The sequence below is a fragment of the Papaver somniferum genome, chromosome 6, assembly GCF_003573695.1.
Source record: "Papaver somniferum cultivar HN1 chromosome 6, ASM357369v1, whole genome shotgun sequence".
Classification (NCBI taxonomy): Eukaryota; Viridiplantae; Streptophyta; class Magnoliopsida; order Ranunculales; family Papaveraceae; genus Papaver; species Papaver somniferum.
This window is the reverse complement of record NC_039363.1, coordinates 9,133,705-9,155,876: the sequence shown is the minus strand read 5'-3', so window position 1 is coordinate 9,155,876 and position 22,172 is coordinate 9,133,705. Positions and strand designations below refer to the sequence as shown.

Here is a 22,172-nt window from a genome sequence, read left to right as displayed (position 1 = left end):
CGGACCAGAACATCGGGTCTGTATATGGTAATCTTGCAACCAGAGTCAAGTAATAGGTTGCAGCTTCATCCAATATGATATATTTGATACCTCGAACCTCGCTTGGACCAGAACATCGGGTATGTATATGGTAATCTTGCAACCTGAGTTAAGTGATAGGTTGCAGTTTCATCTAATCTGATATATTTGACACCTCGAACCTCGCCTGGACCAAAACATCGGGTCTGTATATGGTAATCTTGCTTCCAGAGTTAAGTGACAGGTTGTAGTTTCATCCAATATGATATATTTGATACCTCGAACCTCGCTCGGACCAGAACATCGGGTATGTATATTGTATTCTTGCAACCTTAGTTAAGTGATAGGTTGCAGTTTCATCCAATCTGATATATTTGACACCTCGAACCTCTCCCGGACCAAAACATCGGGTCTGTATATGGTAATCATGCAACCACAATTAAGTGATATGTTGCAGTTTTATCCAATCTGATATATTTGACAGCTCGAACCTCGCCCGTACCAGAACATCGGGTATGCATATGGTAATCTTGCAACCAAAGTTAAGTAATAGGTTGCAATTTCATCCAATCTGATATATTTTATACCTAGAACCTCGCCCGTACCAGAACATCGGGTCATTATATGGTAATCTTGCAACCTGAGCTAAGTGATAGGTTGCAGTTTCATCTAATCTGATATATTTGACACCTCGAACCTCGCTCGGACCAGAACATCGGGTCTATATATGGTAATCTTGCAACCTGAGTTAAGTGATAGGTTGCAGTTTCATCCAATCTGATATATTTGACACCTCGAACATCTCCCGGACCAAAACATCGGGTCTGTATATGGTAATCATGCAACCAGAGTTAAGTGATAGGTTGCAGTTTAATCCAATATGATATATTTGACACCTCGAACCTCGCCCGGACCAGAACATCGGGTCTGTATATGGTAATCTTGCAACCAAAATTAAGTGATATGTTGCAGTTTCATCCAATCTGATATATTTGACAGCTCGAACCTCGCCCGTACCAGAACATCGGGTATGCATATAGTAATCTTGCAACCATAGTTAAGTAATAGGTTGCAGTTTCATCCAATCTGATATATTTTATACCTTGAACCTCGCCCGTACCAGAACATCGGGTCATTATATGGTAATCTTGCAACCTGAGCTAAGTGATAGGTTGCAGTTTCATCTAATATGATATATTTGACACCTCGAACCTCGCTCGGACCAGAACATCGGGTCTGTATATGGTAATCTTGCAACCTGAGTTAAGTGATAGGTTGCAGTTTCATCCAATATGGTATATTTGACATCTCGAACCTCGCTCGGAGGAGAACATCGGGTCTGTATATGGTAATATTGCAACCAGAGTTATGTGATAGGTTGCAGTTTCATCCAATCTGATATATTTGACACCTAGAACCTCACCCGGACCAGAACATCGGGTCAGTATATGGTAATCTTGCAACCTGAGTTAAGTGATAGGTTGCAGTTTCGTCCAATCTGATATATTTGACACCTCGAACCTCGCCCGGAACAGAACATCGGGTCTGTGTATGGTAATCTTGCAATCTGAGCTAAGTGATAGGTTTCACTTTCATCCAATCTGATATATTTGACACCTAAAACCTCGCCAGGACCAGAACATCGGGTCTGTATATGGTAATCTTGCAACCAAAGTTAAGTGATAGATTGCAGTTTCATCTAATCTGATATATTTGACTCCTCGAACCTCGTCCGGAACAGAACATCGGGTCAGTATATGGTAATCTTAAAACTTGAGCTAAGTGATAGGTTGCAGTTTCATCCAATCTGATATATTTGACACCTAAAACCTCGCCAGGACCAGAACATCGGGTCTGTATATGGTAATCTTGCAACCAAAGTTAAATGATGGATTGCAGTTTCATCTAATATGATATATTTGACACCTCGAATCTCGCATAGACCAGAACATCGGGTCTGTATATGGTAATATTCCAACCTAAGTTAAGTGATAGGTTGCAGTTTCATCCAATCTGATATATTTTCACCTAAAACCTCGCCCAGACCAGAACATCGGGTCTCCATATGGTAATCTTGCAACCTGAGTTAAGTGATAGGTTGCAGTATCATCCAATCTAATATATTTGACACCTCGAACCTCGATCGGACCAGAACATCGGGTCTGTATATGGTAATCTTGCAACCTGAGTTAAGTGATAGGTTGCAGTTTCATCCAATATGGTATATTTGACATCTCGAACCTCGCTCGGACGAGAACATCGGGTCTGTATATGGTAATCTTGCAACCAGAGTTATGTGATAGGTTGCAGTTTCATCCAATCTGATATATTTGACACTTAGAACCTCACCCGGACCAGAAAATCGGGTCAGTATATGGTAATCTTGCAACCTGAGTTAAGTGATAGGTTGTAGTTTCATCCAATCTGATATATTTGACACCTCGAACCTCGCCCGGAACAGAACATCGGGTCTGTATATGGTAATCTTGCAACCAGAGTTAAGTGTAGGTTGCAGTTTCATCCAATATAATATATTTGCTACCTCGAACCTCGCTCGGACCAGAACATCGGGTCTGTACATAGTAATTTTGCAACCTGAGTTAAGTGATTGGTTGCAGTTTCATCCAATCTGATATATTTGACACCTCAAACCTTGCACGGACCAGAACATCGGGTTTGTATATGGTAATCTTGCAACCATAGTTAATTTATAGGTTGCAGTTTCATCCAATATGATATATTGGATACCTCGAACCTCGCTTGGACCAGAACATCGGGTCTGTATATGGTAATCTTGCAACCTGAGTTAAGTGATAGGTTGTAGTTTCATCCAATCTGATATATCTGACACCTCGAACCTCGCCCGGACCAGAACATCGGGCTTTTATATGGTAATCTTGCAACTTGAGTTAAGTGATAGGTTGCAGTTTCATCCATTTCGATATATTTGACACCTCGAACCTCTCCCGGACTAGAACATCGGGTATGTATATGGTAATCTTGCAACCAGAGTTAAGTGATAGGTTTCAGTTTCGTTCAATATGATATATTTGAAACCTTGAACCTCGCTCGGACCAGAACATCGGGTCTGTATATGGTAATATTGCAACCCTAGTTAAGTGATAGGTTGCAGTTTCATCCAATCTGATATATTTGACAGCTCGACCTCGCCCGGACCAGAACATCGGGTCTGTATATGGTAATCTTGCAACCAGAGTTAAGTGATAGGTTACGGTTTCATCCAAACTGATATATTTGACACCTCGATCCTCCCCCGGACCAGAACATCGGGTCTGTATATGGTAATATTGCAATCAGAGTTAAGTGATAGGTTGCAGTTTCATCCAATCTGATATATTGGATACCTCGAACCTCGCCCTAAACAGAACATAGGGTCTGTATATGGTAATCTTGCAACCTGAGTATGCCTCGTTTTTTTCCGATTATGTGTTTGACCATAAATTTGACCATCTTGACCACAAATTTGACCAACTTGACCAAAAATTTGACCAACTTTATCTCGAACGGGACGCCTTGGACCTAGATATTCTGAGAGAAAAAGCAAATATCTCCTCAATTATTGTACTCTTCTCTCTTTTCTGAAACTTTTGGCTCTCAAATTTCTTTTCCCTCTTGCTTTCCCAATCTAATAATTCTTTTTGATATCCATTCCCTCACAAATTTGAAACCCTATCTGATTTCCCTCTCAAATTTCATTTCCCTCCTCTGACTCAATAATTTCAACTCTCCTTCTGTTTTATTAAAAGGGTAAGATGAAGAAATCTGACCTGTTTCCCATCTTCATTCAACTCTAAAGAGGGAGACGAATAACTATGGTACCTCTTTACTCGCATCTTTCACTGTATCTCATTCAATATCAAGGTGTTTTCTTTGTTCCTTTTAGCTACGAATAGATTTATCAAAATTGTTTATTTTTCTCCTTTAGGGTTTCAATTTTTTTAATAGATTCAATGGTATGTTTTAAATTTGTACTTTTCCCTTTAAAATTAGGGTTCTCCTGGTTGTAATATCAATAGATTTTAGCAAGATATTTTCGATTTTCGATTTTTGTTGTTGTTGTTGTTATTGTTTATTGCTTAAAATCTATAGTGTTTACTGCTTAGCATCCATGACTAATGTCTTTCAATAGATTTCTGCTTTACATTTAATATATTTTTGTCTTTCAATAAATTTTTGTTGTTGATGTTGTTGTTGTTGTTTATAAGCTGATGTTTACTTCTTTACATTCTTTTTTCTCTTGGATGCTGTAATATCTTTTTATAGATGACAACCCAAATAAGGTTTATTCAACTCAACTGTAATCTCTTTCATCAGATTGCTGCTCTAGATTTATGGTTGTTTGGTTGTAATCTATTTCCCTCTTGTTCTGTATGCGGTTTATTGTTACGTTTCCTATATGGACAGTATTGTTCTTGAAAATCTCTTTACGTGTTTGAATAAATTCATTATTAGACAAAATCCACTTTGTCAAAATGAATTTATTCCTTCCCTTAGAGAGCCTTGCGTGATTAATATACAACTACATTGATATGAGTTGTATCTTTCGTCTAAGATTCTAGCCATTCCCATGAACACAATGCTGCTGCAGGTTTCCTTTTAATCGCAGGTTTGTTTTGTCACCTATTATGATCTATTCATTAATGAAGTTTCTATAAATGATTTGATTTCAAGTTGTTGAACATGAATTGCAGGATTAGCATTCAACCACAAAAGCACATTAAATTCATTTTTATGCCTAAAGATACAACACCAAGCACAGAATTTTCGGAGACAAAACATATATATTACTTGTCAAGTGTTTTGAAGACTCTGTGCATTTGGGTTGTTTCTTTTGGAACAAATCATGATCCCCTTATAGAGATGGATGCAACAAACTAGACAAGTAACCTCATTAATTCCATTTGGAGAGTGAACATGTGGCTTCTACAGGTTTCCTTAAGATTTGTTTTTTACCTATTATGATCTTTTCAAGTATGTTTTTTACTTGATTCCTGACAAAAGATGCAACTTACCACCATACAGTTTACGGAGTGGAGATGTATTAATGTTAGGTTTGCTGTAAATGAAGGGAATCAATGCACCAAACCTGCCAACTGACTCATCTCTAATTTCATTGGTGGGTAAACTCGTATAGTAAATAGTTTCTCTTGTTATCATTAGTTTCTCTTGGTTGATACACTAACTTAATAACATTTTCGTAGTTGGATATGTGTTAGTGTCGCAATGCCACCTGAAGTGAAGAACAAGATATGAGACGGTTAGTTGTTCTTGCAAGGCTATTCAAGATCTTGAATAAATGAATTCCTTCATGTGATTTTATTTCAAGCTCTTAAACATGTCTGGTAGGATAGGTATACAACAACGAAAGAACAAGATATTCATTTTTATGCCAGAACAAATAACTCACCACAGAGAGTTCACGTAGAGAAAACATATTACCGTGTATCTTAATTTTCCGTGAACTCTGTTTAAGTGTGTTGTTTATTTTGGCACAACTCAGACTCACCTTATTAAGATCGATGCAGCAAACCTGACAAGTAACCTCTTTAATTACAGTTGGTGAGTAACTCTTTACACATTAGAGTTTCTTGCATTACCTATTATTAATAAGGTCTTTTTCCCTTGATGAAAATTGATTGATTGTTAATACCCTTCCCTGTGTTTTTCCAGGATTGTTTGATGCGACCTGAAGCTGTGTAAGTGTGGCAAAAATTCATAGGTAACAAGTGCATATCTTGTAATGTATTTTTTCCACCACTTACGTAGCCTTGCAGGACCAGTAAGGAACAAAGAGATGTGCTTGCATACCCGTTATATGAGACACTATTGATGCGAAGGTGCCGATTTCCTTTTCTATCTCAGGTTTGTTTACTTACCTATTATGATCTCTTCAAGTCTATGTTTTACATGACTCCTGCCAACAGGTGCAACTTACCACCATAGATTTTTCAGAGTGGATACGTATTAGTTGTTAGGTTTGCTGTAAATGAAGGAGATCGATGCAGCTAACCTGACAACTAACACGTTCTCCTCTCTAATTCCATTGGTGACTAAACTCTTATTATAACTAATTTTCCTTGTCATTATTTTATCCTGACTGAAATACTCACTTACTACCATTCTCTTTTTGTTTTCTGAGGACTCACTGACCGGAATACTTGAAGTTGGATATGTTTTAGTGTCGTGGTACCATCTGAAGTGAATAACAAGATAAGAGACTGTTGTATGTTCCTGCAAGGCTATTCAAGAGCAGGAATAAATGAAGTTGCTTCAAATGATTTTATTTCGACTTCTTGAATAGGTCTTTTAGGATAAGTATACAACAACGAAAGAACAAGATATTCATTTTTATGCCAGAACAAACAACTCACCACAGAGAGTTCACGTAGAGAAAATATATTACCGTGTATCTTAATTTCCCGTGAACTTTGTGTAAGTGTGTTGTTTATTTTGGAACAACTCAGGCTCACCTTATTGAGATTGATGCCGCAAACCTGACAAGTAACCTCTTTAATACCAGTTGGTGAGTAAACTCTTTACACATTGGAGTTTCTTGCATTACTTATTATTATTAAGGTCTCTTTCCCTTGATGAAAATTGATTGATTCTTAATACCATTCCCTTTGTTGTGCCAGAATTCTTTGATGCGACCTGAAGTTATATAACTGTGGAAAAAATTCATAGGTAACAAGTGCATATCTTGTAATGTATTTTTTCCACCACTTACGTAGCCTTGCAGGACCAGTGAGGAACCTAGAGATGTGCTTTCATAGTCGTTATATGAGACACTGTTGATGCGAAGGTGCATGTTTCCTTTGCTATCTCAGGTTTGTTTACTTGCCTATTATGATCTCTTCAAATATATGTTTTACATGACTCCTGCCAACAGGTTCAACTTACCACCATAGATTTTTCAGAGTGTATACGTATTAGTCATTAGGTTTGCTGTAAATAAACGAGATCGATGCAGCTAACCTAACAACTAATACGTTCTCATCTCTAATTCCACTGGTGACTAAACTCTTATGATAATTAGTTTTCCTTGTCATTATTTTATCCTGACTGAAATACTCACTTACTAACATTATTTTTTTGTCTTCTGAGGACTCATTGACCGGAAGACTTGAAGTTGGAGATGTGTTAGTGTCGCGGTACCATCTGAAATGAAGAACAAGATAAGAGACTGTTGTCTGTTCCTGCAAGGCTATTCAAGATATGGAATAAATGAAGTTGCTTCAAATTATTTTATTTCGACTTCTTGAACAGGTCCTGTAGGATATGCACTGTTTCTCTTGGCACAAATAATGCTTACCTTGTGGAGATTGATGATGCAGCAAGCCTGACAAGCAACCTACTTAATTCCAGTTGGTGAATAAACTCTTACCACACTAAAGTTATGTGCATTACTTATCATTATTATGGTCTCCTCTAAATGAAAATTTTGGTTGATTCATACTACCATTCTCTTTGCTTTTTGAGGATTCATTGATGCAAACACCTGAAGCTGGACAAATGATGAACAAGTGAGACCATGTTGGCCTTGCAAAGCTGTACAAGCGAGGGATTCACTTGTAACCAAGATCAAGATTCTTGAATTAAGTTTATCCCTTCCCTTGTATTTGCGTTGCAGGACATTGATAGAGAAATATAATTAGAACTGTTGATGTGCAAGAATACCTGGACATGTAGACAAGTTGGAAGATATGAGACAGTGTTGGTCCTGCGAAGCTGTGGAAGTAGGAAAACTGAGAAGTAACACATTCTCGTCTTTAATTATTATGGTGAGTAAACTCTTACTACAACTTTTCAGAATTTTTCATATGAACCGTGTATGTGAATTGGAAGTTACAATTCTGTCAAATAAATATAAACTTTTGATACTTAGGTTGTCAATGTTCAAATTATTATGATTGAATGGTATTCAACAATGAAAATGTATAAAATCCAGAATGACAATGCACATGTAGCTGAATGATTCTTTGTCTCTCCTTCGAACATTGTTTCCAATTTGATTGTCACTAATTTTATTGTTTGCAGAATCATGTAAAACGAAATGCCCAAATTACTGAATGAATCTTTCTCTCATATGAGATCTGTTTCTAACTTTGGTTTCTGTTTCGTTTATTTTTTTGTCAGGATACTATAATTGATGGCAAGAGCTGGTTAAGGCTACTATGATCTCAATGGACAACTTCTTTTGGCGGATAACTACTTTTTTCAGCCAAGGTATATATAATGCAGAACAACACTTGCTTATATTTAGAAACTGCTGAAAAGCATAACCCTTCTCATTTGATTATAACCATATAGGGAACCATATATTTTTTAGTCTTAAGCAGTTCTTCCAATGTAAAGATGATACTCATATATACTTTACATATGTGAATGATTGAGGAGTATGTATTCCAGAATAATTGAATGAATTAATTCCTTATGCTGCTAGAATGAGAATGTATGTATTGTTGAATGAGATTGAATTCTAGAATAATTGAATGAATGAATTCCTTGTGCTCCTAGAATGAGAATGTATGTACTGCGAAATGAGATTGAATTATGGGTTTCAGATTCAGTATTGCAGGTTCAGAAATGAATTGCAATGCAGCTTCATAAACTAATTGTATATGCAGCTTCAGAAATGGATTGCAATGCGTTGCAGGGTCCAATTATGGGAGCTTATTTATAATAGTAAAAAAAACGTTTTTTTTTTTTTTGAAAACTATTTTTTTTACCAACGTCGAATCAACGTTATAATATATGTTAGTAATTCGCACACCTGGCAAATTCATTACTGTTACAATGATTTTTCAACGTCTAAAGCCGTTAGTATATATGTTACAGATTTAGACATGTGGCAGACGGCAAACGTTACAGTCGGCTGTTACGAATCGAATCGTTACATCAAGCTGTTATATGCAAAATGTTACAGTCAATCATCAACGTTTGGAGCCGTTACATTACACGTTACAGCTAATTGACACGTGTCGTACGGTAGACGTTACACTGATCTGTCACGGTATAAATCGTTACAATGACCGTTAAATACTATCTGTTACAATCAACTAAAAAAACGATTAAAATCGTTTTTGTAGCTGTTACAAGAAAAGGAAAGGTGGCAATAAGTCAACCATTACACACAAAATCTCCGTTACAGTATCTGTTACACCGAACTGTTACAGTCTAACCATTATGACATACACAATAACAACTATCCGTTACAACAAAATGACATTAGATAAATCTGGTGCTGACTAGATAACCGTTGGTGTATTTATTCCAACGGATGAAACCGTTAGTTAATAAAATTTTACTGTAACGAAATAAACCGTTGAAAAATTATTGTAACACTAATAATAACGACACATTTATAACTTTTTTTTTTACGTTACAATATATAGATACTAACGTTTTTTCAACGTTACAAATTCACTGATTTCGTGTAGTGAGTTTCAATGACGGAAGATAGGCAAACAAAAATTGAAAACAAATTTGATCTTAACAAAAATTTGTTGTTTTCACCAACAATATATTGTTTGTCAAAATATGTTGAAACCAAACCTAGTTTCAACATGAAATTGTCATTCCACCGCCACAACTTTAGTTACAACGATGAAACCAAACTCGTGAACCCTCGAATCAAACTGAATAATCATTTTTCTTTTTATTTTCACCAATAAATATTGGTTTTAACTTTTAACGTCGAATAATTTTGTCAAAATATATGGTTCAAACATGAAAATCAAATTGACATTTAACTAATACAAATTTTTGTTTCATCGATGATGATGTATTACCATTATCTTGTTGATTCAACTTTCATATGTAATAATAAGAGATTAGAATGAGACATTGGTGGTTTTTGTAGAAGAGTAGTACATGATGGTGGGTTTGATGGTGGTGTGGGACAAGAAAAGGATCTACATAGAAAAATCACCAACGTAAAGAAACTAAGAGTAAACTTACGATTGAATCAAGAAATAAGGAGAAGAACAGAAATGCAAATACAGATCACCAAAGCCAACAACTTAAACTTTTTGGATCAATTCCTAAAAAGATATGACATATCTATTTTATTCAAGCTCTATTAAAGAAGACAATCCCAAAGAAAAAAAATCCAAGATAAAACAATCCCCATCCGTGTTCACAGTAAAATTTAAACATGACCATTTAAGAAGAATATAAGGCCAACTTTAATTAGAGATTTTTTAAATAGAGAGGAGAAACAACTATTAGAGACCCTCAAATATATCTTTTTCCGGTCCAGAATCAGGAAGATCCAGGAAAGGCAACAATAATTGAAAGGTTAAAGGAAATTTTTTAGAGAAATGGAAGAGCCAGAAGAAAGGGAGATAAACTAAATGTAGATCCGGAAATAGGGAGAATAATCATGATAGTCACCATTTTGAAATTCATTTTAAACTATTAGAAAACATCAGAGAAGAGGAGAAAGGAGGGTTTTTCATTTGAAGACTTTAGCAAAGATATTAAAAATTTTCCATTAGATCAGGGAGATTGTTTCATATAGTTTTTTTTTTTTTTAGATTGATTTCAGGTTACGACTAAGAGAGGAAAAAATAATCGGACATCAAAAATTCAAAGAAAAAGAGACAAAGACCTAAGAAGAAGAGAGTGGAAGATCAAACCACAACAAAATGCAGAAAGATAGATCAAGACGAAAAGAGAACACCTAAAGAGATAAAGAGAGAAGAGACATAAGAAATATAGATCTAGAAAGAAGAAAAGAAGTTTGAGGAGAGACAATAGAATCCAACCAAAGAGAAGAATAAAAGAGAATCCACGGCAAAAAGAGACAAAAATACCATAATCAACAGATCCAAAGAAAAAAAAAGATAAAGAGAAAAGGATCACAACCAATACTCTCCAAACAAAGAAAAAAATCAAAGATAAATAAAAAAAAAGAACTCAAAAATTAAAAGATCTATCAAAAACATCTAAGTTATTTGATCCCATTATATTCCCTAACTCATAATCCTGATAAGATCCCAAGCTTATCTTAAGAGGATTACTGCATACTTGGAAAGAAGAAGAAAAAAAAGAATTTTGGAGAGAGGAGAGAGAGCAGTAATTAATTCTTAACTTTAATATGACGACATATGTCTGTAATTTGTTGATATTTTTGTACACCTAAAAGAGAATGTCACGTGCGTATTGTACACTCCTTGGCCACCTAGACCAGCCCCACTACTGAGCTAACCGTCATCCTGATAACATGATTTCGATCGGAGACGGAGAAAATAGGAGATCCTACAGTATCCGCAATACTAGACATTGGAACACTATTAGACTATTTTTATAGCAAAGTTCCTGCAGTAAAATCAACTCATAAGAACTTATATATTCATTAATTATCACGCATACCCTTTTTCACTCTGAAATTACTTTGAAGAACAAGGAAAATAGTTATAAACTCAAAAATTATTTGACAAACTCCTGGAAAATAACAATTATTTGATCAAATAAATCTGAGTACATAAAATGCAACTGAATATCAATTTGAATAGACTAGAAAATAACAAACGCCTACTTTAGCTTCACTTAACCAGTAAACACACTAAGCACCCACAAGTTACCTAACTGATAGTACTTATCTGACAGGACTCAAAATACAATAAATTCCTAAAGACGGGGGAATACGACTGGGGCACCATTCCACAAGTTTCATGCACTACATCTCAACACTTACGAAGTAATTTACTGAAATGTTTGAACAGGGTACTTGTCAATACAATCTCTCCATGGACTACACTTATTAGTAGAGGGTTTCACATTCTTTAGAGCAACCCATACTGCACTGTTACACTTAAAACCACTCCCTAATGCAATCTGCCAGACACGGTCATTCTTGCGCATCCTTCCTTTGGCTTCAATATAGGCCAACTCATACCAAATTGAACTTGATGATGTGTTCCCAAACCGATGAAGCGTCGAACGAGAAGCCTCCACATGAATTGGTGATAAATCCAAGTTCTTTTCCATTTCATCGATCACTCCTCTTCCTCCAGCATGTATACAGAAATGCTCAAATGCAAGTTTGAAATCTGGTATACAAGGATTCACTTTAGGGTTGAACAACTTCTTGATAACTAGAGTAGTTAAAAAGAAAAGTTGTTCGCTTATCGGAAGGACTAAGGGACCCAAAGTAGTGATATTGATCTTAAGGGCATCTCCTGCAGTTGCCATGACATCTCTGGACAATGAAACGCCTATTATACCAGCTTCATCCTGATCCTGATAAACACATTTAAAAGCCTTATCATCCGACCCGCGGTGGGTTCTCACCACATGAACCAGCTTGTACTTTGCTATTCGTTTGTCTTTAGATTTGTTGGAAAGAAGCATCGCAGCACCACCTACACGGAATAGACAATTAGATAACATCATGGATTTCTTGCTTCCAGGATAGGCGCCATGGGTAATATTCTCTGTGCTCACGACAATCGCATAGGTGTTTCGATGAACCTGAAGTAAGTCTTTTGCAAGATCGACTGAAATTACTCCAGCGCTGCAACCCATCCCACCTAAATTGAAGCTCTTGATGTTACTTCTAAGTTTGTATTTGTTGACGATCATGGCGGAGAGCGATGGAGTCGGATTAAATAAACTACAATTCACAACAAGAATTCCGATGTCTTTGGGCTTCACAGATGTAGTAGAAAATAGAATGTCCAATGCACCAAACATCACTTGCTCTGTCTCTTCCCTCGCCAAGGCTATTGTATATGTAGGTGGTGAAGATGTGCTGTTGTGAAATCCTTCAGGAAAATAAGTCTCGTCACCAAGTCCAGACAGCTTTACAATCTTACGTTGAAACTCCATTAAAGATTCATCGAGTTCACCGTAATGATTTTGAGAACGCTCAAGGAACTGATGGGTTGAAACTTGAAAGCGAGATGGTGGGCGATAACAGGCATAATCGACAAGGTAGACGGGGCGAGGCCGAGACATTATGTAAATGGTCAAACCCATAACAATGAAAACCCCGGAAGTTACTACGCTGACGATATTGTACCTGAGGTAATGATGCCAAAGCTCATACACATCCGTAGGGTTGATTTGCATAGCTTCAGCAGTGAGAAGTATGAAAATAGGTATAAGAAATAGACTGAAGAGATGGGAAATCAAGTAATGATAACCCAGCTTGACATATTTCAAATTCACGCTCTGTAAGAAATCTGGTAATCTCTTACTCTTTTGCTTCATCTTGGAAGTAACAGCATCTCCGTCGTCACCTAATGCCATGTTGTTTTCAACTATGTAGAATTTCTAGTCTACTCTATCCGACAAATTTTTTGCGAGAGAATGATAATTGTTTCCGATCAAAATAGTAGAATGGGAATTGCTAGCATAAGTATGAAATGTACGTAGTTCAAAAAAATTATTAGAGATTGCATTTTTTGCTTTGCTCCCTTACATGCAGCAGGCTACTTATGCAGGATAAATGAGAAATTAGATGAAAGCTAGCATGACCAACGAACATTCAAGGGTTATTAGGGTCATTAGGGATGATTAACAGATCGGCAATAGTTTGTCAAAGGTCAATTAACAGACTTTCAAGGGTTAAAAACCTCTAAATTATGATTTATCCATATAGCGAATGTGTGAATATCCAGACACTTCCTAATTTGATAGCATATTTTGATGATTTCAGTTCAAATCTTAAAGAAAAGTTAAGTATACGAAAACAGAAAGCCATGCGTTTGGAAGTTGGGACGCACATAGCCATAGGGGATGGATGGTTGATATGAATTATTAAAAATCCACCAACGGGAAAGAGAAATGGGACTCGAGAATATTCCTACACTGTGATTTCTTTAATCAAGACTTTGCAACTCACAAGACCAAGAGAAAAAACTGCCAAATCTTTTTTCCCCTATGTTAGGACTTTACTAATGAATAGATAGATTTGGCTTCGGACAATTAGGTTTAGAACAGAAACTTTACTGAGAGCAAGTCCAGTGGGGTGGGCAAGTAAGTAAATTTGTCCATTCCCATCCACAGCGAAGCAGGCCAAGTGGCAAATGTGAACATTTGCCCATCCCGTATCAAGTGGATCGGATCGGTTCAGCTTGAGACGTGTGGTTGGACCTTAGCCAATCGGCAAAGGCTAGGATGTGATGATCAGCTCAAGTTGAGGTAATCGACCTGTCACTGGGAAGATAAAGACTAGTTTCCACAGCAACTTTTAAGTACTTCATCTGTAAATTTAACCATTTTCACTTGGAAAATCACACCAATTGAACTCCTTCATCTAATTCCTTTTCTTCTTTATTTCACTTTGTTTTCTTTTTTGCTAATCTCAGAAAAATGGCCAGTAGAATTCGTATTGGTGGTCCTAAGTATGCTCAAAAAAAGAGATTCGGCTATTTGTAGAGCTTATATTTTAATCATGAATAGCTATCCATAATGTGGAAGCCTTGTTGAATATGCGTTTTTAGCACAACATTTTTTGCAATGTTTGCAAGAGAAACGAGAAACCAGTGGATGTGTCAATGATTGTCGAATTGTTTCCACACAATTAATTAGGAAGACATACAATTTGTATTTCTAGTAATGCACACCAACCGCTATAAATTGAACGGTGAATCTTGTAAGTAATTGATATGTAAAGCTTGACCTTTTTTCTTTTTTTTGTTAGTTAAAATGCATTCAAAAGACTAATTTGGGGAGTTAGTAATCCTTACAACTTGGTGAGTAGAGCCATCTAATGTTGAGCCGGAGGGATTAACCCTAACATTTGATTTATCTACTTCTAACGCTACTCTAAGAAATTCTGGAGATTCTTTCCTCCAATTAAGATGAGAACTGAAGTTTTTGGCTTCTTTGGCCATTAAGTCAGCTACATTTTTAGCCGTTCTCGGTACAAAATAAAATCCCAAAAAGTTATTACAAGACTTGAGTTCATTGATAGTTTCATCTAAGATGGTTATGTTCTGCCATTCTAGAAGAGATTCTTTTCCATTAAGGTAATCAAAAAAGTTCTTGCAATCTCCTTCTATTAAAAAGTTGGACAATCCAATTTATGTCGCCCATTTAGCTCCTTGCAACAGTCCTAGTGCTTCCGCTTCTTTAGGGGTAGAGGCTGTGAATGCTCCTGCTCTTCCTTGTTCAAGAATTCCTGCATCATTTCTAAGAATTAAAGAGAAACCTGCTGGAAAATTAGCAGAGATCCAGGATGCATCGATATTTAGTTCCAGTTGAGATCTCTTTGGGGGATTCCAGATAAGATTCTTATCTCTTTCTATTTTAACTTGATTTAGTAAGGGATGATCCTTATACCAGAGTTCTAAGTGTCTTTGAATTTCAGTACCTAATTGAACACTTGTCTGATGTTTGTTCTTGAAAACTAGATTACATCTCTCCTTCCATATGAACCATGCTTTTGTCAAAGCAATTTCTACAAGTATAATGTCACTACACCAAATTATGGGATTAGTAACTCAGATTAGCAACAACTTATAAGCTGTTGAGAATTTTCAGTTGCTAGATTCAATTGCAAAAAATTCGCAACAGTTTTAAACAGTTATGAAACTCACAACTGTTACACTCTGTTGCAATTCGCAACTAAACCCACTTGTACGCGTGCGAAAAACTAGTGTGGCTTCCTACACTTTAAACTGACTCACTATTCAGCTCATTCAGACACTAGGGATTCTGACTCGCTTCTCTTATCTCGATTATTATCGATCATCTATTCATTATCTGCCTCATTCTCTCTTTCTGGTTTCATCTGTGAAACTCTTTCTGGTTCTCCCAGTGAAACCCTACCAATAAAGTTCATTCTTCCTCTTTCTGCTACCACCACCGTCATTATCATCAACATCATAACCCCCCAAATCCTTTTCCTTCTTTTCTTTCGAAGCCCTAGAAATATCTTTATGTCCGCAGATTCCCAAAACCTAAAACCTAATGGTCGTTGTCTGGAATATTGGGTTCAATTCGAGTTTAAAATCGGCAGCAAGGTGGATGAATCAGACGAGGTTTTGGATAGAAAATGAAATCCAAGAACTAGGGTTCTGTTCTGGTTCGATTTTAAAGAAGAGAGAGATGGGAAGGAGATGTTGTGATGGAATCGTAGATGGGTTTGTTGTGATGCCAAGAAATCAAGATGAGAAGATGACATCGATGATGGAGAAGAAGAAATTTAAGATAGGGTTTGAGTTAAATCAACAAGTAATTGAGGAATTGTGTTTATGATTATGAATTTCGTAACAGAGAATAATACAACCTTGCTAGTGTTGAATTTGTAGATCACTGGAGGTGATTGAAGCATGAATGGTAGTTCTAATGGGTTTAGGAGATTGGGGTTACCCAATTTTGAGTCCACAGTTAGGGTTACGGGTTGTGAAGATGATGGAGTTGATATGGAGTTAATAGGAGTGGGAAAATTGGTGGTATCCGATGATGATGGTGATGTATGAAGTTGTTTATGGATGAAGTTGTTTATGGTGCTGCTTGATGCTGATGGAGAAAGGGCATAAAAGATTGCCAGTTCTCTGTGAACAGCCTACAACATGATTGGACTTGTTCTGATAATCTTTCCAACCTTTGTAGTGTTCTCTCGCAACTTTATCAGCATGTATTACATTTTAATTGAGTCTTTTGATTCTTTCATCTTCTTTGTCTTTAGCCATGAAAATTAGCTAGCTTTATTTGGATTTATGGGTAGTTTAAGTTACTTTATTTATAATGATTGTGGTAGTTGAAGTTACTTTATTTAGAATGAGAATTAGCTAGCTTTATTCGGATTTACGTACATGTAGTACTTTGAAGATTATGCTAGGTCTCCTTGTGCACGAAGTTCATCAACAATTCAGCTTCTGGGTATATTAGGTCTGTCGCGATATCATCTAGTTATGGTTTTACTATCTTGAACTTGGCAGAATTATCTGATGGTTTCACTACGTTGCTCAGGTTACAAGTCTTTACAAAGATAAGAATCACATAGAAGTTGAGTTCACTGCGAGTCTCTTTGTACCTCTTATCATTTTATCACTTAAAAAACCAAGTTCCATTATTGATCTATTCGAGTTAATGAATCCAATTCTGATTAATACCTTGAATCAAGTTTGGTCCGATACCAGCATACGATTGCAGTGAATTCATTACTCGAATGACAGCCAGTATGGCTACAATAAAGAAGTTTTATATAGATTCTAATTATCATATATTATTAAAGTTAATAATTGTACTCGTGGTTATGTGAATTATGTAAAGAACTGGGAGGCAGTGACTAAACACGAGATCGGTTGGTAGAAGCATTATACCAAAAAGGATTATCACTTTACAAGATCGATTCTCTCAAGGTGGAAATATCTTTCTTTTCTTAATGTCTTTTTCACCTCCTTATATTCACATATGATTTTTCTTTATCCATAAACTGTTCGAAATGGTTTAAAATGCGAATGATATGCTTATATTATCATTTGTTGCATGCGTTACAGATTTATGGCTCCCTTCTCTGTGTCTTGAATTCTTATTTTTGAAACTGTTATAATGTGTCTTGAATAGTAAAGTTCATAATCCTAACTTAGTCTCAAGGGTGTAATTATAATTTATGTGGATATATAAAAGCATTATGCTAGAGTGTCTCAATAAGGCCAGTTGTTATTGACATATTGAGACGGGAAAGGGGTCAGGCTGTTATAGAATCGAGAGAGGTCCAGTGAAGAGTTTTTGTAATCTTATTCATACATAGTGAATCAATATCATTGTTATTACCATGGATGTAGGTCACATGACTCTTATTGACAAGCCATTGGCTTGCTGCTTATGATGTTTTGGATTATCAGTTCACTCATGAAGCAATGTGTTGAGCTAAAGAGGATAGAAAAAGTGACTAGGTAAGAGACGTTCTGTTTCATCCTTGAATTTACTTATCAATATGATTTTCATTTTTTACTCTTATGTGCATCTGATTTAGAATTATGCTTGTAAGTATATGGATTTAGAATTATGCTTGTGAGTATATGAAAAATGAGTAGGACCCTCAATTATGTGCTACCCATCTTTCTGGATTTTTGTTTTATCATGTTTTTAAGAGATTCAGGGTGTGATCCGATGTTTTGGTCTCTGAAAGTATGGCATATTCGAGTTTTAAGTATTAAGTGGATTGGTGTGGACTTTTATGTTTGTATGCTTATGCTAACTTAGTGTCAAGGGTATAATTGTTATTTATGTGGGTATACTCCCTAAAATGATCAGCCCGTACTTCTTGTTCTTTGTGTGCATCCATAAATTGTAGGTACACAAATTCTTAAGTCGCGCCTTTGCTATTTGACAAAATTCATGAACTGAAGTACCCTGTTATTGTTATCTGATATACTATTTAGATTGACTTTTACATGCCATGGCTTTTGACAGGTTCACCAGAAAGCTGTGTAATCTTTAGCTGACCCTGAAGAGTACCCTACCTTCTTTCGAGAAACATGAAGAGCAAGGAACCCAGGAAGAAGAGGTTGTTGAGGTCGAAGATGATTCCACATATATGATCAATAAGTACCACTTACAAGGATGGTTATGAAGCAACACGAAACTATACTTGTTTGAGCATGTAGGTAATGAATGATTTGGAGCTTGTCTCCAGGTCTTATGCCTTTAAGATTATATCTGCTATTTCTATTACAGTTAACATTACACCTGCAGAATTTGTAGGTTTTGAAAACTTAGAAAATGTTTATATACTAGTCATACGTTTGATACTAGGCACAGAATGTATGAAACTTGATTTTGATTTCTAAATAAACTGGAGAAACTTGATTTTTTTTTACAGAGGAACTGTGGTTTTGACCAGGTCAGAAACTGGTTTTTGACCGGTCAAAACAACTATTTTTTATGATGTTGCAAAAATTTTGCAACAGTTTGAAGCAGTTGCGACATTTTGACGTTGCAACACTTTGGAACAGTTGCAACTTTTTGACGTTGCAACAGTTTAAAACTGTTGCGACTAGAATTTCGCAACGGCAATGTAGCCGTTGCGAAAAACTGCAACATCGACTTTGGTAACAGAGCTAAACTGTTGCGACCCTACTTTGCAACTGCCAGTTACCATTGCTAATCACTAAATTTGGTGTAGTTAGTGTTCTGTTTACCTAACCAGTCTTTATAAATGTTTAAGAAAGTTATAAAACTATTAAACTGAAATTTCACTGGGTAAGGTTCAGCTGCCCACACCTCTTAGGCAAAGGGACAAAAACATAACAAATGTTCTATTGATTCTACAACATTACAGTTTAAAGGACAGTTGGGATGAATGTCTTTCATGAATTTTTCTAACTTAAGATATGTTGACAGTATATTATGTAAGCATTTCCAAGCAAAGATTTTCATTCTTTGAGAAACATTTAAGTTTCATAAAGAGTTTCAAAATGAATCTGGCAGACCTAGATTGTAATGATTTCTAGTTTTTTCAGTGAGCTTATTATACATTGACTTAACAATAAAAATCCCTGCTTTTGTAAGAAGCCATCTAAGTCTATCAAATTTACCTCTAGCTATTCTGACCTTATTAATTTTATTTGCAATGGACAAAGGAAACATTTCAGTCAGCAAGGAAAAATTTCACTTCTTAGTGGAAGGATCAATCAAATCCTTCACAAGTGTTTAAGTGAGAGTTAGTAGTTGTTTTAAAGCTGCTAAGGTTGTTTTCTAGGTTTGGGATCCAGTTATCATCCCAAATATTTGTGCTATTATCATCCCCTATTTCCCATATACTATTTTTTTCCACTAAGAGAATGCCTTTACTAATACATTTCCAAATCCAGGATCTAGTAGTTGGTATTTTAGCTTTTAAAAACAGAAGAGTTTCTGAAATATCTAGGTTTTAATTGTGATACCCAGAGAGCATTAGGATCAGTTAAGAGTCTCCAAGCAAGCTTAACTATCATGGCTAAGTTCAATTTTCGAGAATTTCTAAATCCTAATACTCCTTTACTTCTAGGTTTACAAAGGCAAGAATAGGATATTGGATAATATCCTTTATAATTTGTTTCTTTACCCCACCAAAAGTCTTTTTGGAGGGCATCAATCTTTTTAGTGATTTTCTTAGGCAAAATAAAATAGCTCATTTGAAAGCTAGCCATACTGGCTAGAGTTGCTTTATTGAGAACCATTTTACTGGCTTGTGCCAGGGTTTTTCCCATCCATCTTTGAATTTTTTGCTCCATTTTTTCCACTATTGATTCAAAGAGTTGAATTTTAGCTCTACTTATAAACAGAGGAGTTCCTAGATAAGTGTCTTTTGGATCTATTTTCTTTATCTTAAGTAATTTGCAGATTATTCTTTGATGTTTAGGTTGCACTTTCCTACTAAAAAAAACTCCAGATTTTTCAAAGTTTATCAATTATCTTGAAGCTTTACTAAAGGATTCTATTAGATTAAGAATATTATGACTCTCCCTAAGGTCAGCTCTAACGAAGAGAAGGTAAAACAGATGAGAAATAAGGCTGTTTTTTGGAGTGATATTCACTCCATGAATTATTTTCTCATCTTCACCAGTTAAAAGGAGTATAGAAAAAACTCCATACAAATGATAAAAAGATAAGAGAGAAAGGGTCTCCTTGTCTGAGCCCTCTAATGGGTTTGAAAGAATCACCGAGGCAACCATTTAGCAAAATTGCTATTGAAGAGGTTGAAATGCATTGATGGATCAAGTTACAAAATTTAGAATCAAAACCAAAGGATTTCATAACATTGATTAATTAGGAAATCGCAGTCTACTCTATCAAAAGCCTTGGTCATGTCTATTTTGATTCCCATTCTTGCATGCTTCACTTTCTTCTTCTTAAAGGAATGAATTATCTCTTGAGGAATGATTATATTATCAGAAATTTTCCTTTTAGAGAGAAATGCAGCTTGAAAGGGAGAAATGAAGCTATTTAGTAGGGGTTTAATTCTATTAGCTAGAATCTTAGTTATTATTTTGTAGATAGTATTACAAAGCCCTATGGGTCGAAAACCACTAAGGTCCTTAGGGTGTCTACTTTTAGGGATAAGAAACAAAAAAGTTTTGTTGAAATCAGGATGAAGGCAACCAGTAGAAAATAAATACTGAACAGAGGAAATGACTTGTTTGCCTACAATTTCCCAGTTTAGTTTGAAGAAACTAGCTGGGAAACCGTCTGGTCCAGGTGATTTATTTGGTTTCAGTTTTTTAACAACTGACCAAATTTCATCACCTGATGGAATAAAATTGATGAGAATGTTGTCCTCTAAAGAAATGCATGGAGATATGTTCACAAAAAGATCAGGAATAGGCAAAGATAGGGAAGAAGGGGCAGAAAAAAGGTTAGAGAAGTAATCTGCCAGAGTAACTTGGATTTCAGCTCTTTTGAAAGTTAATTAATTGTTGATTTTTTTAATGCATTCTATATTATTCCACTTTCTTCTTTTCATAGTTTTAATATGAAAGAATTTGGTTTAACTCTCTCCTAAAAGAATCATATTATCTCTAGACTGTTGTTTAGCTATTGTTTCCTAAGTAGCATATAGTTTTTCTAGATGAGACAACTTTTCCTTAATCTTTTCCTCTTTTTTATGAACATGCAGGGAATAATTTAGATTGTCTATTTGGGATAACACTTTTTTAATCTGTTTAGAAGGTAATCCAAAGATATTTTTCTTCCAATAGTCTAGATTAGACTGAAGGGGTTTAAGGTTTTGAGTTAAGGATTCAGGTGGCGATTCTCTAATGATATGATTCCAAGTTTCTTTTATTGTTTGGACACAAGACCTTTCCTTCTTCCAAGTGTCATAAAACTTGAAAGCGTATGCTATTTTGACTGATGTAATATCTAATGTTAAAGCTATTGGGAAATGGTCTGATCCTACTGCCACTAAGTGTGCCAGTTCACAGTTAGGAAATTGAGTGCTCCACTCTATATTGGCCACTGCTCTATCTAGTATTTCTTGGATATTCTCAATACCCTCTCTATGGTTATTTCAAGTAAAATCACAGCCTTTATATCCTATATCCAGCAGGCTAGCATTGTTCAATATGTTTTGATAATAGCTACAATCAGATTTTTTAAAGGGCAATCCTCCACATTTGTCTTCTTGACTGAAATTCATATTCAGGTCTCCTAATAAGACCCAAGGCATATAATTTTTATCTACTTGT

General features: G+C 35.8%; 1 protein-coding gene across 1 annotated transcript; it reads right to left on the bottom strand.

The window, feature by feature from the left end:
* Positions 1-11,539: 11,539 nt before the first annotated feature.
* Positions 11,540-13,436, bottom strand: LOC113286872 (3-ketoacyl-CoA synthase 4-like). The gene has a single exon (XM_026535505.1). The coding sequence runs from the start codon at positions 13,294-13,296 to the stop codon at positions 11,749-11,751; it is 1,548 nt and encodes a 515-aa protein (XP_026391290.1). The 5' UTR covers positions 13,297-13,436; the 3' UTR covers positions 11,540-11,748.
* Between the last annotated feature and the right edge of the window lie 8,736 nt (positions 13,437-22,172).

Bases quoted from the DNA above. Each gene is read 5' to 3' on its own strand.
- LOC113286872 (XM_026535505.1), bottom strand. From the start codon at position 13,296: ATGGCATTAGGTGACGACGGAGATGCTGTTACTTCCAAGATGAAGCAA.